The sequence below is a fragment of the Euphorbia lathyris genome, chromosome 2 (assembly GCF_963576675.1).
Source record: "Euphorbia lathyris chromosome 2, ddEupLath1.1, whole genome shotgun sequence".
Lineage (NCBI taxonomy): Eukaryota > Viridiplantae > Streptophyta > Magnoliopsida > Malpighiales > Euphorbiaceae > Euphorbia > Euphorbia lathyris.
Window position 1 is genome coordinate 88,307,248 of NC_088911.1, and position 15,765 is coordinate 88,323,012.

The 15,765-nt window shown below is 34.8% G+C and overlaps 1 protein-coding gene across 1 annotated transcript; it reads left to right on the forward strand.

Annotated features, from left to right (window-relative positions):
* Positions 1 to 572: 572 nt before the first annotated feature.
* On the forward strand, positions 573 to 10,476 carry LOC136218861 (probable serine/threonine-protein kinase At1g54610). The gene is made up of 8 exons (XM_066006015.1): positions 573 to 1,791; positions 3,583 to 3,867; positions 3,953 to 4,270; positions 7,169 to 7,396; positions 8,535 to 8,635; positions 9,031 to 9,145; positions 9,365 to 9,838; positions 9,938 to 10,476. The coding sequence occupies exons 1-8, from the start codon at positions 1,375 to 1,377 to the stop codon at positions 10,136 to 10,138; spliced, it is 2,139 nt and encodes a 712-aa protein (XP_065862087.1). The 5' UTR covers positions 573 to 1,374; the 3' UTR covers positions 10,139 to 10,476.
* Positions 10,477 to 15,765: the final 5,289 nt, after the last annotated feature.

The following is a 15,765-nucleotide window of genomic DNA, read 5'->3' on the forward strand; positions in this document are numbered from 1 at the left end:
AAAGAAAAAAAATTGTATTGAAACTAAAACTCATAAATAATATGAAATAAGAATTTTTTTTATAATAATTATTTTGAAATGGAACGAATATTTTTTATATAACTAGTTTAAAACAATATTATAACTTTATCTGTTTAAAATATTGATTTTTTATTTATTTATTAAAATTTAAGAAATTTCAATTAATGTATCCTTTAAAAAAATAATAAAATTTAAATTAACATAAATTTAATAGTTTTATTAAATTTTTATTAAATAGATTAAGATTTTAATAGAACAGTTAACTTATTTTATATCGATTTGAAATTTAATTAATTTTGATAAGTCAAAAGATAAACTTTATAGAATAATAGATGAGAAAGCGAAAACGATTATTTTTATTTTGCATTAGGAGGAGGTAAATGTTATGGAATAATAAGTTAAAGGTGAAATATTAATACATGTTATGGAGGTAAAAAATGCTTTAGAACTTAGATAATTACAACAACACCCTTCAACTACACGCACACAACAACAATAACAAAAGAAAGATGTTATTATAATATAATTTCATTTCATGCACACTTACAACTGAATCTTTCCATTAATTTACTTTTATTATTTTCTTTTCTTCTCATCTTCTCTGAACTTATTACTCTCCACTGTTATACTCTTTCTCTCTCTCTCTATGAAATCTCTGTGCCCTAGATCTCTCTTTCCCCCTCAACTTTTCTGTGAGCCCTAGGTTTTTTTCCCTTAGGGTTTCACTTTCTGCATCACACTATTGCTGTTTTTTCTTTTTATTCTTTTTTTTTTAGGTGCAAGCTATTTGTTCAGTGTCTTTCTAATTAATTTTCCACATAAATATCCATAATTTTGCTGGTTCTAGGGATTTGGTGGGTGTGCGTTTTTTAGTTTTGTTGGTGCTTCATTGGTGCAAGGCATGCATTTCTAAGGTATTTACTTTAAGGTGCTGTTTTTGTTAATTATTGTGAAGATTTTACTGATTTTGTTTGCTAGGATTTGTGGATGAAATAAGGTTTTGTTGATAGTGAAGTTTTCAATTTCCTATTTGGAGTTACACGATTTGATTAAGGAATTAAGATTACTACGAATGAGTAGTTATTGCTGAGATTTTATTTATTATTTCGGGGTTTCAGTATTTGCCTGCTATAAAGTTGCAATCTTGAAGTTGATATTGATATATTCATCCGATTTTTATGGCTGCAAAACATTCGGATTGATGGAATCTTGAGTTGGAGGGTTTAGATTCTTTTCTTTATTCTTTGGTAGTGTATGATGGAACGGCAAAGGAAGAAGAATATAGACTTGTGAAAATGAAAAAATTGAAGAGTAATTATTGATACTAAAGCAGGGTTTTATTGGGGGTGGTTTATGTGCATTATGGGTAGCATTTGCTGTAAACCCTCTGCAATTGAGGACAGCAAAGAGAGCCCAAGGGAGAGGCTCTCCAGCAAGACCTCATCAGACATGCGGGTTTCAAGGGCCACCTCTTCTAGGAGGGAAGAAGCATATAGAGTGAAAGATCGGTACGATAGTAGTGATGGAAGGGCAATGTTAATTGATAAACACTCGAACGGTTCAGTGAGAATGCATGGTGAAAATGCTGTTGATAGGAAGAGGGACAAGATGGAATATGTTGCTCAACATCCAGGTGTGGGTACAATTCCTAAAGCAACTGAAGGGGAACATGTTGCAGCAGGATGGCCTTCCTGGTTAACTGCAGTGGCTGGAGAAGCAATCAAGGGATGGTTGCCACGGCGTGCAGATTCCTTTGAGAAGCTGGATAAAGTATGCATTTTTTCCCTTTTCCATTTTAAATTCCTCTATTTCATGGTAATCTTCAAATCACCAACTGTTGAATTCATGTTAATTAACTTAATGTAGATAACTAATTATTGATTAATCATTTCAGTTAAACACTACTTTGTTTTAGACTAAACTTACTGTGAAGTAATTAGCTAATGATCAAAATCTATTTAAGTGCGTTTGGGTTGAGTAAAAAACACACACTTAAAACATCTAAGTTAGAATCAGTGCCTCCTAGTGACCTGTCCTTTATTGGTATGACCTAAAGTTTAGGCATGTTATGAGTTTAATAGTGTTGAAGCTTATGGTTTTAAATTGAGATTTGCTAGGAATGCATGGAACTAAAATTTCTTTTCATTCCATGGCCTTTGTTTGTGTAATTGTTGTTTTTAAGTTGACCAGCTGCAGGAGAAATCGAGGTTCCGATCTTAAATATCCATAGGTATAATTTCTAATTATAGGATTAAAAAGTGGTCTTTCCAAAAGTTGATGCATCTTTATTTCTTTTATGGGTGAATTTGATTAGTTGGTCAGACACCCTTTAGGTGATCCCTCTCACATTCAAATTAATATATGCTGCGCAAACTAAGAATCGAATCGACACCTAGCTTAAGCAAAAAAAATTGATGCATTATACATGATTATAGTTAGCAATTCTACTTGTGTCATTACTTAACTCATCGTAGAATTTTTATTGAATCTTGTGTTGCATTGGTTACATTGAAGAAGGATCCTCCATATAAATAGCAAGAAGTAGTCTTGCATAAAATTTTAAAATGCGGACTTACAGGTTCCATATTTTTTTCTTCTTGACATTAAATTCAAAGATAGCTATATAACATTGGAGGTCTGTCTGCAGGTGTCTGAGTGTGGAGAAATATATGAGGAGTTTCTGAAGTAAGAATTTATGCTGAAAAGTTTCTTCATATAGGCTAATGAAAATGTACAAGTGATCAATATTAAATAAGAATATTATCTTTGGCAATAGTTGAATCGTTGCTACTTAGTTGGATATTTATGGTATGCAGGTTTCTTCTAACCAAACAATACTCATCAGGTATTGGTATATCCGTCAGATACTTGGTGGTGTTGAAATACCACCAGTCACAGGACAATATAAATTTCCATGAGTAGAGAGAATAAAAAAATACAAGTATACATAGTGAGGAAGGTGCATTACTATAAATTTACATATTCATTTCTCTAACCTTTCACAATATCCATGGATAGGAGTATTAGTTTTCAACTGGTGTGCTGATCCATAAAATGTCTATGGCACTTTAATTTGCTCAGAATGATGAACAATTTGTGTGGATGGTTCTACTGCATTATTGAGCACATTGTATGTTCTAGTTCAAAGTCTGTGCTAGTAGTCCTCGAATGGTTGGAAAAAGAGGTTCAACTTTTCAACTGTCAATAGCTCAATGTTCCACGTTTCAATATATATATATTAAATTAAATTGGAAATTTGGAATTTGTTGGCAACACAAACTTGTTTCTAAGGATCAGGTTGCACATGATAGTTGGATGTGTTAAATGGTATGCAATTGCTCCAACTAGCTTCTTATCCTTTGAGCTAGGGATAAAGATTGCTTTACTGTTTTCTTGTTCAGATTTGATAGATGTTCAATTTTAGTTTTCTAATTACTGTAAAACTTGAAAGCATCTGACTATTCTTGTCATTTGCCTTTTTCCTTATTTACTGTTCTTCTTTTCAAGTTAATTATCGCTGGAATTTCTGGTTCTCCTTTTGATGACCTTTATTTGATGCAGATTGGTCAGGGAACTTACAGTAATGTTTATAGAGCTCGTGACCTAGATCAAAAGAAAATTGTTGCTTTGAAGAAAGTAAGGTTTGATAACCTGGAGCCTGAGAGCGTTCGCTTTATGGCTAGAGAAATCCATATTTTGCGTAGGCTTGACCATCCGAATGTAATAAAACTAGAAGGGCTTGTTACATCTAGGATGTCTTGTAGTTTGTACCTGGTATTTGAGTACATGGAACATGATTTGGCAGGGCTTGCTTCACATCCTGGTCTAAAGTTTACGGAGCCACAGGTACTTATCCTCAGACTCAGAGGATATATTTCAAATGCCTTTCTGATTTTGCATAGTGTAGTGTTATTTATGCATGCATTGGCAGGTGAAATGTTACATGCAACAACTTTTACGAGGACTTGATCATTGCCATAGCCGTGGTGTTCTACACCGTGATATAAAAGGTTCCAACTTGTTAATTGACAACAATGGCATCCTTAAAATTGCAGACTTTGGTCTTGCAAGTTTTTACGATCCTAGTCATGTTCAACCTCTCACAAGCCGTGTTGTAACACTATGGTACCGTCCTCCAGAGCTTCTTCTGGGAGCTACTTACTATGGGACTGCTGTTGATTTGTGGAGTACAGGTTGCATACTTGCTGAACTATATGCTGGCAAGCCTATCATGCCTGGAAGAACTGAGGTGCTTGTCTTGTTTTTCTTTTTCCTTTCAGAAGAAATTTGTTTCTGGATTTCTCTACCTGGCTGTGTAGTTCCTCTTAATTGCCTAATATTTAATATTTGCTATAACAAATTGCATACGCCCACTTGTCTATTTATGAAAGTGGAAATTGCCCAAAACTGCAGTACCATGAGTTCAGGATGATTGGTGAAACTTTTAATGGAACTTCTGGGATTGCCTTTTTCCAGTTTAGTATTTTGAGTAGAAGTATTGTCAGTTACTGGTAGTTGCATTGTTCAGTTGATTTTAAATTATCAAATAATCTATTGGAGGCTCTTTTTCCTGTCTAGATGATAATCATGCGGTTGTTGAAGTTTAGGATGGTGAAATATGCACTGATTTGTGTTGTACCTTTCAATCAGTTTCGTGTCTGCAGAATGCTGCATAAAAGGATGGATATGCATTTATACCATGTAATGCTGAGTTGTAATTGTTCTTTCAAGAAAATCTAAGAAATTCAATTACAGTAAAACCTCTATATAAGAATACACTTGGGACCGGGCTATTTGTATAACAATTGGGAGGTTATTACTAAATAGAGTTTGGTATAATAAAATTTCTCAACACATAACATAATACCACTTGAAATTGGTTAAGATTATCATACGCATACATAGTTTATATATAATGTATAATAATAGACACTAATGGAACAAATTAAATATTTAGAATTTCAATTTAGAGTTTAGGTTTTCAATATACATAGATAATTGGAAGAGTTTTATGGGAAAAATGTAAACATCAACGAGAATACTAAATATTTATAATTTCAAGTTGTAGTTAGTGTTTCCAACTCATAGATAATTTCAATAGTTGTTTTTTAATATTTTATAATTTAGTTTGAATTCTTAATATATATATATATATATATAATTATTACTATATAGAGACATAGTTTCTAAAGGTGGGACTTGAAAAGTATATAACAAATAACGTTTGGGAGGTTATTCCTATTTATAACTGGCCCAAGTTGGGACCGAGTTTTTTTTATAACAAAATAGAAGTTATTCCTATATAGAGGTTTTACTGTATTTAAGACATTTGTTTTTATATATATATATATATCTTTCTTTCCTTCTTCCTCTGATCTCAAGTAATTTGGCCCAGCCTTTCTTTACCCATTACCATGCCTCAAATTCTTGGTGTTGAACAATTACAATATATACATAACTGTGCAATTTCATTGGCTGGAGGGCTTTATTTGATTAAGAAAGAGTTCACAAGGTTAATTCTCCCTGTGGATAGGTTGTTTCATATTCTCACTTTCTGACTTACTGAGTGACAATCCTATCTATCTAATTGAAATGGATCCTATGATCCTGAACTGATCTTACATGGAATCTCACTTTATACAGCTGTTGCTCTTCACGAAGTGTTACCTTAAAAGATCTCATAAGTGAAAACCTGTTTTAGTTAGAGAACCAGTTGCTAGAATTATTAGGATGAGTTGTCCTTACTGGAATTCCATACAAGATTTTGCAGATGCACTTGCTGTTCAGATACTGCTAGATCATTACTAAATATATGCCTGCTTAGGAATTTGTCGAACTATACATCAGAATATGTATAATACTTTTTCATAGACAAAGTGCAACCAGGAACTTTTAAAATTTCTTCATTTAATTTTTGTGTAAGAAAACTCGTCAATAATCAACTCTTAGGGATCTCCTTTGTCTAAGGTGTATGAGTTTTTGAAAGAATTTGACATGGTGCTGACAATCAAGGTGATCTATTTGTTAGAAAATGTCAATCATTGTGCTTAGAGGATGAGATGTGGATAGAGTAGTTGATGTTAGCTTTCTTTCTCTTCACTGTGGCTTTTCTCCCCAGAGTGCTTTAACTGAATAATTTGGACTACTAAATTGAAATTGAACCTTTTTTTCTCCTCCAATCTAATACCTTTATAATTTTGTATTTGCTTTTCTCCACCTTGTTACTAGCCAAGGAGTTGGGAGAACACAAATACTCTTTATTTTCCTCTGATTTTATGTTAAAATATCTGAATTTGAAGTTGTTACTTGTACCTCTTCGGCTCTAGTTTCCCATTTAGCTATCTTTCTGTTACTCTCCAGCTACAAACACTGAATGGACCTGTTGTCAAATAATGTTAGAGATGATGTGTAAGTGTAAAACTTGATACATGTGGTTGGGATCTTCCAAGCAATACATGCTTCTATGGTACTACTATGGAATGCAATAGAAAATTAATTTTAAAGAGTTCTTTCAAATTTTAAGTATGGCGTGGCGGCTTGAAGCAATCTGAATGGGTTTACTTCATTCTTTAAATTGTTTTTTTTCTCTTTCTGAAATCTTAAACTAAAATAGCTTGAGTTAGAATCGTTAGCTTTTTGTTGGGGAGTCATAATTGCATTGGAGTATTTGTGGTGTAATATACTGTCAAGAGTTCTTACATTTATTGCATGGAGGAAAGCTTCAGCAATCCTATACTAATTGGCAATAAACTGGATTTTTTATAATACTAATAGATGTTTGGATTTCTGCAAACTTCAATTGAAAGAACATTTTCAAAATAATAAGGGGAGGAATTTTCTTTCTTTCTTTCTTTATTTTGTGGCATTGGTGGTATACTTTATTTTCTTATTGGTGCTTTCATCAATTTATGGTTGGTGTGCCTAAATGTGGTATATATCCAACTAATTCATCCTTTTGCATTATTTTCTTTTAATGAAAGCCCTTTGACGTAGTATTTTTCCCATAATGTTAATTATGAGCTAGAATTGGTTAAAATGAAAGAAATAGATGGTTATCTTCTGAAGTTCAAATGTTCAATTCCTTCTTGCTTCATGTTTGGCGTGTTTTTCTATATGTTGTCTTAAGTTGTATGTCTCTGCCTTGTAGGTAGAGCAGCTGCATAAAATTTTCAAGTTGTGTGGCTCACCATCAGAAGATTACTGGAGGAAGTCAAAGTTGCCTCATGCAACTATCTTTAAACCTCAACAGCCGTACAGACGCTGTGTTGCAGAAACATTCAAGGAATTTCCCTTTCCAGCTTTAGCACTTATGGAGACCCTACTTTCTATTGACCCAGCAGATCGTGGAACTGCAGCTTATGCTCTGAAGAGTGAGGTATAAAATTTTCTCCTGTAACTACTTTTCTGGGGCTGATGTAAACAGTGATGGCCACTGGTTGTACCTACCAGTCAATTGAAGGTTGCAGAAGGCGATATAGTAGTTCCAACTGATAATTTCTAGATACATACTTGGCAATACATTCTAACTTGCATCTTCATGGTATTGATAACCCATCAGCATTATGTTAGAGTTTTGTGTGATGAAGCTTACCTTAATTCCTTGCATTTCAATTATATTAACGTACATATGACAACCTTCTTTTTTCGAATCTTATCTTCAAATTATTATTCTTAACTGGTATTTATTTGTTCTTTTTGGTTATGGCTGGTAATTTGTTATCATTGTCACTAAAAATTGTGAAACTGAGTTGATTTATGATGAACTAGTTGAAGACTATTTTTGCTCTCTCATTGTATTTTTGATTTTAAGAGGTTGATATAAGGCTTCATAGCAGTATGCGAACCTGCTTTCTTGGAAGAGATAGGTTCTGTCAGTTCTTTTAACATCCTTTTAGCTGTACCACATATTTATTTATTTGATTCTTTTTTTCAACTTTTATTTTGTGAATATTTTTTTATTGGGTTTAACTGGAGTCTATCATCCTATGCCAACTTTTAGACTCCTTTTCTTAGTATTGCCTTTTCTTCATTTTCAGGGTTTTAGGTGAATTTGAATTTGAGATTATTGGCTTTTCCTAATAGCTTTGGCTATGTGGCTGTAGATTTTGGTCATGCTTCTACCATGGCTTCACGTAGCTTGTTAAAAATAAAATAGATAAGAAAACCTATGTGTGATTGAGTCATTTCTGGAGTCATTTCTGGTATTGCCATTATCCATGCCTTTTGATAGTTCACATAAACTTAAGATCTTAAATTGTATGTCTTACAGTTCCACTCTTCAGTGGATTTTCTTGTTTGGAGATTTCTTTAGTGAGTTGATGTTATGGCTTGCTCTGTTTAATTGTGGTCAGTGTGGATTGTGGAGTTCATATTGGTTGGGCGACTAATTTTTCTTGGATCTTACTTTAATATGCATAAATGTGTGTATATGACACTCACATTGATTATATGTTCCCTTTTTTTTGGTTTACTCTCAATTCATTTACTTGTTCTGTTTGCTATATGTTTTACAGTTCTTTTCAACAAAACCAGTTCCTTGTGATCCTTCAAGCCTTCCAATATATCCTCCGAGTAAAGAGTTTGATGCAAAACTACGGGATGAGGAAGCTAGAAGGTAAGATTGTGTGGAATTTTAAGGATTGGATGGATAATCTATGTAGCCTGTCATTTCTTATCTCAACCTGTAGCATCACAACAAGATCCTGCTTCATAACCTCAACATTGCTTTATGAGAACTTTGTATTTTTGCAACTAAGCCATAAGGTTTATGGCATTGTTGAAATGTAATACTTTGTGACTAGTGGGGTCCTGCTTGAACGACTGAAACTGATTGACATTACTTAGTTAAGAGTTAGCTGCAATTGCATGACATAGTGGCTTGTCAATTGAATATCTCTTGTAATGCATTTCAGTGTGCTTATCTAACTCTGCTTTTCTACAAATGTTGCGATAATGATCTTCCAAGGTGTAGTGTGGTTCTGATAAACTTGCTGTTGTTTGCATTAATAGACAAGGAGCTGCAGGAAACAAGGGACAGAGACCTGATATTGAAAGGAGAGGAACAAGAGAATCTCGAGCCATCCCAGCTCCTGATGCGAATGCCGAATTAGTGCTGTCAATGCAGGTACTGCTTTGTGTAATACATAAAGGATCTGATTATCAGTTTGTGATGTTGGCCGAAGATACTGGATTTGGTCATGGCGTCCTCAACACACTAGTATTGAGTTTGGAAAAATAGGATCTAAATCATGTTCTTTTAGTCTCCTCTTATTTTGTTATTTTTATTTTTGGTTTGGTGCTATGTATTTCTTGTATCATGATTGTAATCGACTTTGTATCACAGAAAAGAGGTCAGTCAAATTCTAAGAGCAGAAGTGAGAAGTTTAATCCTCATCCAGAAGAAGTTGCCTCTGGATTTCCCATCGATCCTCCTAGAGCATCACAAGCTGTTGAATCAAGTATAGATGCGCAGGGGCATCAGCATAAGAGAGGCTCCCATTCTGGTCCATTGGCTCAACGTGCTGCATGGGCAAAAACAGGTAGAAATCCAGATGATGCTACGAAGGTCTCTGCTGGAGCCGACTTGTCAACAATGTCAGGCTTAGTGGCAGCAAGAAGGAGTCTATTGTCTGACGATCGCAGAGAAAAGTCTAGTTCATCACAGGTAGAAGTGCCAAAGCTAATGGCAAGGTTTCCGGGTTCTTTTAAGGAATCCTCAGAATCCTTTGTTCAACATGACCAGAAACATCAGTGTCAGGGCACTTCAGGTTCTCACCAAAAAGACGATGGAAGAAGTAATAATAACGATCCAGTCCTTGTAAGTAGCAAAATCCCATTTTGGCTGTAAAGTTATTGCCTTCTTGTCACCATTCAAGCACGGTTGATGTCTCATGTTATTTATTTATGGCATGAACAGGTTGGCTATGGGTCAAAAGGTCACAAGATCCACTATTCCGGTCCCTTGCTTGTTCCATCAGGGAACATGGATCAAATGCTGAAGGATCATGATCGGCAGATCCAAGAAGCAGTTAGGAGAGCTCGAATCGATAAGGCAAAAGTGAGAAAAGTAGAAAGCAACCAAATATCTAGCAATTCAATATTCGTTTCTGGTCGCTGACCCTATCTATCGACAGGTAACTAATTAGCAGTAATATGGGGAAGTCGGATGGTGTTTTGTAATGTTAAATATGAGGAAAATTGTTGGGATGGGTGGTTTATTTATTATTGTATAGGCGTTGTTGTTAGAAAGATAGTTAGCAGAAAATCACTGATTGATAAGAAGTTGTAATTTCCTTCCTTAGTTATGATTCTGCCACTTGATTGAGTTTATGAAATATGTAGCAGTCAACTCAACAGCCATTTTATTAACTACACGCTGCACTGTACCTGTAGAGTTAGGTGACATTATTATTATTATTATTGTATGGTATCATATCAGCCATTATTTTTCTTTAATTTTGATTTGGAAGTGTGTTGAAATACCACTGGGATTTAGGAGTTTTTATAAAGTCATGTTATGAGTATGTTGTTGACAGATGGATAGGCATGACAAAAACATATAATGTGGTGCTCATTTAATTCAACTGCTTCTGCTACCAGCTGCATTTATGACTCATTCACTACCAACCACTGCTTCCTGTTTTTAATCACAATTTTGAATATATTTGTCTCACTCAATCTCAGATATCTTAATGAGGGGTTTTATTGTCTTTTATGCATTTTGGGTGTACCATCAAAAATAAATACTATAATATCCTTCTCAATTCTTTCCATTCTAATTAGAGATTAAAATAGTAACTTAATTCATTAATTGTTATTCCATTCGTTTTTTTTTTTGTCATTTTTAATGTTTTTACTAAGATTAAAGAGTAATTAAGTAGTCTTACATTTAGGATAAAATTGAGTGGTTAAGATTAAATTACTTTTGTCTTTAAAAGATTTAAATGATCAAACGTAAATTCCATTGAAAATTTTGAAAGAGAAAAATAAATACAAATGAATTGAGCCTCCATTAATACTGGAATATTTTATTTTATTATTTTTGAGAAAAATGCTGAAATCACTACATGTATAAATAGATTGGAGTGGGCTTACAACTATTTCAATTTGACTCACAATAGCTGTAAATACTAAACTGATTATTTGAGATTCATTATTTTCAAGAGCTTGCAAGTATTAGCTTCTGAAAAGATTTTTGGTTATTGTGTTTTAAAAATGTTTGCTATAAAAGCAAGATTTGTTTAAGTCTACAGATAGTGCCATCCAATAAGAAATGTCGAATTTCTCGGCATCTTTTCTTTATTGGATACATTTATTTCTCTCCTAGTTAGGCTAGGAGTCTCTACTCCTATATAAAGGGGTCAACTCCTTTCATAAGATACGATATCACAATACACTTGATAATTCATAGATCCCCTGTTTACTTTTTCACCATACTAGAAACTGAATTGAGCACCAAAGTGCCCTTGTCAAGGATATGTCTAAGTTTGATTTATTTTGCAGGAAGGTATGTCATGCAACTTTACACAAAACCTTAAGTTTTTTTTTTTTTTGTTAAGAACACAGTTTGAGCTCTCCTTAGCCTAGTTTTGAATCCTCTAGTAGACAAAATTTCCTGTCACGTTATGATTGATGTATTGAGCGTGGACCTGATACCATCACTGTGAGTACCACTATTTAGCATTTTATTTATCCAAAAGTTTGTTAATTGGTTCCAACCTATCCTAATTGGTGAATTATCCGATTTAAATGGAGAATTAACACAATTGTTATACTATTAACACGTGATGATATTTTAACACTTCTACTTAGTAGATTTTAGTTTAGGAACTTTCTTTTTCTTTTTTTTAATCTAATTAATTATTTCCATAATTATGTGGCAAAAAACTATGATTATCAAAATCGGACTGGTCAAAGAACCAGAAAAGACAAAGGGTCAAGAGTTAGAAGTTCAACCGATATTAAAAAGATAATGTAAAAAATAATATTTTATCCACATTTTAACTTATAAAAATTATATAAATAAAATTAAAAATATTAAATTTATAAATCCAATAATGAATTAAAAATATAATAAAATTTGGGTGTTGTTAAACCCAGCCCCAATTTCCCACCCCTAGCCCCGTGGAAGGGTGAAATTACCCTTTCATAGGTTTTGGGGTGGAAAAAGCTATTTTTTTTGCTCTCTCGATGCACGGGCGTATGGACATCACGCCTCACCTCATGGTGGGGCGTGTGAAAATCACGCCTCCCCGTGTGGTCGGGCGTGATAGCCCCACGCCTCACCGTGTGGTCGGACGTGCCACGTCCGACCACACGGTGTGGCGTAGGGCTATCACGCCCGACCACACGGGGAGGCGTGATGTTCACACGCCCGTGTATCAAGAGAGCAAAAAAAATAGCTTATGAATCCCGTAAATAGGCCGTTAAACCCGTAAATAGTCCGTTAAGCCCGTAACTACATAAATGTACTTAACAAAAAAAATTTAAAAACATAAAAATTAAAATAAACATTAATAAACATAAACTTTTATAAACGTAATAGAGTAAATTTAATATCTACAACAAAAAGTGTTTAAATGTATGAATGTCTACAACAAAAAATCAGCTCACCCGACGCCACGCATCCATAAACTCATCCATCTCCCTCTTAATGCGTGGAACATCTTCGTCAGATCGGTGGGTAGCCGATAGTTGGGTGACACGCCACAACCAGCTAACCCACTGCAAAAAAAAAAGTAATAAATAAATATTAAAAATTAAACACATATAAACTAATACTAAATAATAATATTAAATAATAATAAACTTACAAATTCGCTGTTGGCGCGAGCATGCTGTACCGGTCCAGCCTGTGGTGCATGAAGGAGATGGGGATGCGAATATTGCCTATACCAATCCATATAAGCAGGATCACAGGCAGTGGGATCGTATCCAACTGGTCGGCATCTCCTCCGATCAATGCCCCGAGCCGATGGAAATCTCCGCCAGGTGTCCTCAACTGTGACTAAGGAATGCGTGAGCCTGTACGATAACGACTTCCATGGTTGTACTGCTTTATCAGGTCTAATACGCTCAGCTGGGATAGGCTGAGTATATTCGACCTGTCGCAGCGCTCGGTCGGGCATATACGGCTCGACGATGTCTCTACACCGTATCCAACCGGCGTAGGACACTCGAAGCCGATCATCATCGGCGACAGGACCATAAGGCAACCACATCACCTGGAAAAAAGTAATACTCAATAAAAAAATAATATACTATAAATAATAATTAAATAAATTCTAAAATTTTATAAAATACCTCTGCCGCCGTCATACGATCTAGCTGCCCCCGAAAGGTATCTAGTCGGGCGGTCGTCTTGCCTGGTACCCCGACCTCCCATCTCAGTGCACGGGCATGGTCAGCTGGGATCAAGTGAGCTCCTCTATGCGGCCGGAAAACCGGAAAATACTCATATATCCATGCCTGCAGTAGGGTCAAACATCCGCATATACCTGAGCAGTCTCCTCTGCTCGCTATCCCCAGCTGCCGGTACAACATGGCTAGTGTGGCAGACCCCCATGATAGTCCAGCTGCCCCGCTGACACCGCTGTAAACCTCATGAAGATGGACCGGCCTAATCCTATCTCCACTCTTGTCAACAAACAAAGTGGATCCAAGCATAAGCCACATCCACGCTGTGGTCCGAGTAGCGTCATCCCTACCCTCAGCGAGTAGCCCCTGTACAGCCCCAACATATACACCTCCACCTGCCCATAAATGACTAGTCGGCAACAGAAGCTCAGCCTGACTCACCCCAAACATCATCATGCACATGGCATGAAGCGAGTCAGTAGGGGGAGACTCGGACACCATCGGACCATCGATCGGGATCCGAAGAATCTGCCACACATCATGCAGCTGGATAGTCATCTCCCCGAACGGCATGTGGAAGGAGTTCGTATCGGGCTGCCACCGCTCCACGAACGCAGTCAATAGCGGAGTGTCGAGGTTCTTAAACATGGCCTGTGGAAGGTGAGACAAACCAGTCCTCTCGATCATCTCCCTCCGCTGTAAAATGACACATATACAATTTATACAATTACTGAATGTTTTGTATGTTTATAGTTAAAAATACAAATTACAATAAATGTTGACACACTATATTATTCTTACCTCGGGTGACGCACCAGAAAACCACTGACACAAATCTCGGCATGCTGATGATCTATTGTAGCATGTCAGAAACGACCGAATCTCTCCTCCCAACATCCGTGAGGCAACATGTCCTAGAAAACTAGGAATCACGGAACCATCAACGGGACCACCATCAACCGGTGCAGTAACTACCCAGCTCTCGTCCTCACTAGCTTTGGGACGTTTGCTTGTCCCTGAAAATTATAAAATTATACTAACTTATACTAAAAAATACTAAAAAATTATACTAAAATTATACAAAAAAAAATACTAAATTATACTAAAATTATACTAGATTATACTAAAATTATACTAGAAAATATTAAAAAATTATACTAAATTATACTAAAATTATACAAAAAAAAAAAAATACTAAATTATACTAAAATTATACTAGATTATACTAAAATTATACTAGATTATACTAAATTATACTCAAAAATATTAAAAAATTATACTAAAAAATACTAAATTATACTAGATTATACTAAAATTATACTAAATTATACTCAAAAATATTAAAAAATTATACTAAAAAATACTAAATTATCCTAAAATTATACTAAATAATATTAAAAAATACTAAACAATACTAAAATACATGTACTCGCAAAACGACCTCTTACGCGCTGGGTCGGCTGTCTCCCCGGGGTCGGCTGCTCATCGCTCTCCTCAACCTCGCGATCATGTGCAACAGCGGACTGTCGCACTGACCGGGCTGCCACATCCAGGTAGTCCTGAAAAGAATCGCTATCGGGCTCTTTGTCATCAAAATCAGTCGCCCCCTCTGATCCATGAATATCGGCCTGATCCGCAATCGGCCCCCTCCTCACCTGCTCCATCGCAGCCCCTCTCCGCCTACGATCAGAAATATCTATACCACGCAATCTCGTATGCCGTGGTGTATCATCCTCGTCGTCCATATCTAGACGACGAGCAGATGACGGGATGGATTTCCCACCCCTAGTAGGCCGCTCCGTCTACAAAAAAAATTACACTAAATTAATAAAATTGTAAATAATGTAAATTATACTAAATTTATAAAATTATGCTAAAATACTACTAAACTAATAAAATTATAATATAGTTATTCTCAATTTATACTAAATTATACTAAAATTACACTAAATTACTAAAATGTTTACTATAATTAAACTAAAATTACACTAAATTACTAAAATTTTAAAAAATATTAATTTTTATACTAAAATTTATACTAAATGTTTACTAAAATTACTAAAATTTTAAAAAATATTAATTTTTATACTAAAATTTATACTAAATGTTTACTAAAATTAAACTAAAATTACTAAAATTTTAAAAAATATTAATTTTTATACTAAAATTTATACTAAATGTTTACTAAAATTACTAAAATTTTAAAAAATATTAATTTTTATACTAAAATTTATACTAAATGTTTACTAAAATTAAACTAAATTACTAAAATTTTAAAAAATATTAATTTTTATTAAAAAAAACGGGGGCGTAAGGGAATCACGCCCGAACCATTGGTCGGCGTATGCACATCACGCCCTATCAGTGGTTACGGCGTATGAGCATCAC

What these genes read in the sequence shown, in the direction of transcription:
- LOC136218861 (XM_066006015.1), top strand. Translation starts at nt 1,375, where the DNA reads ATGTGCATTATGGGTAGCATTTGCTGTAAACCCTCTGCAATTGAGGAC. An exon ending in TAAAGTTTACGGAGCCACAG is followed by an intron (nt 3,868 to 3,952) that starts GTACTTATCCTC and finishes ATGCATTGGCAG; the next exon opens with GTGAAATGTTACATGCAACA. An exon ending in CTTATGCTCTGAAGAGTGAG is followed by an intron (nt 7,397 to 8,534) that starts GTATAAAATTTT and finishes TATGTTTTACAG; the next exon opens with TTCTTTTCAACAAAACCAGT.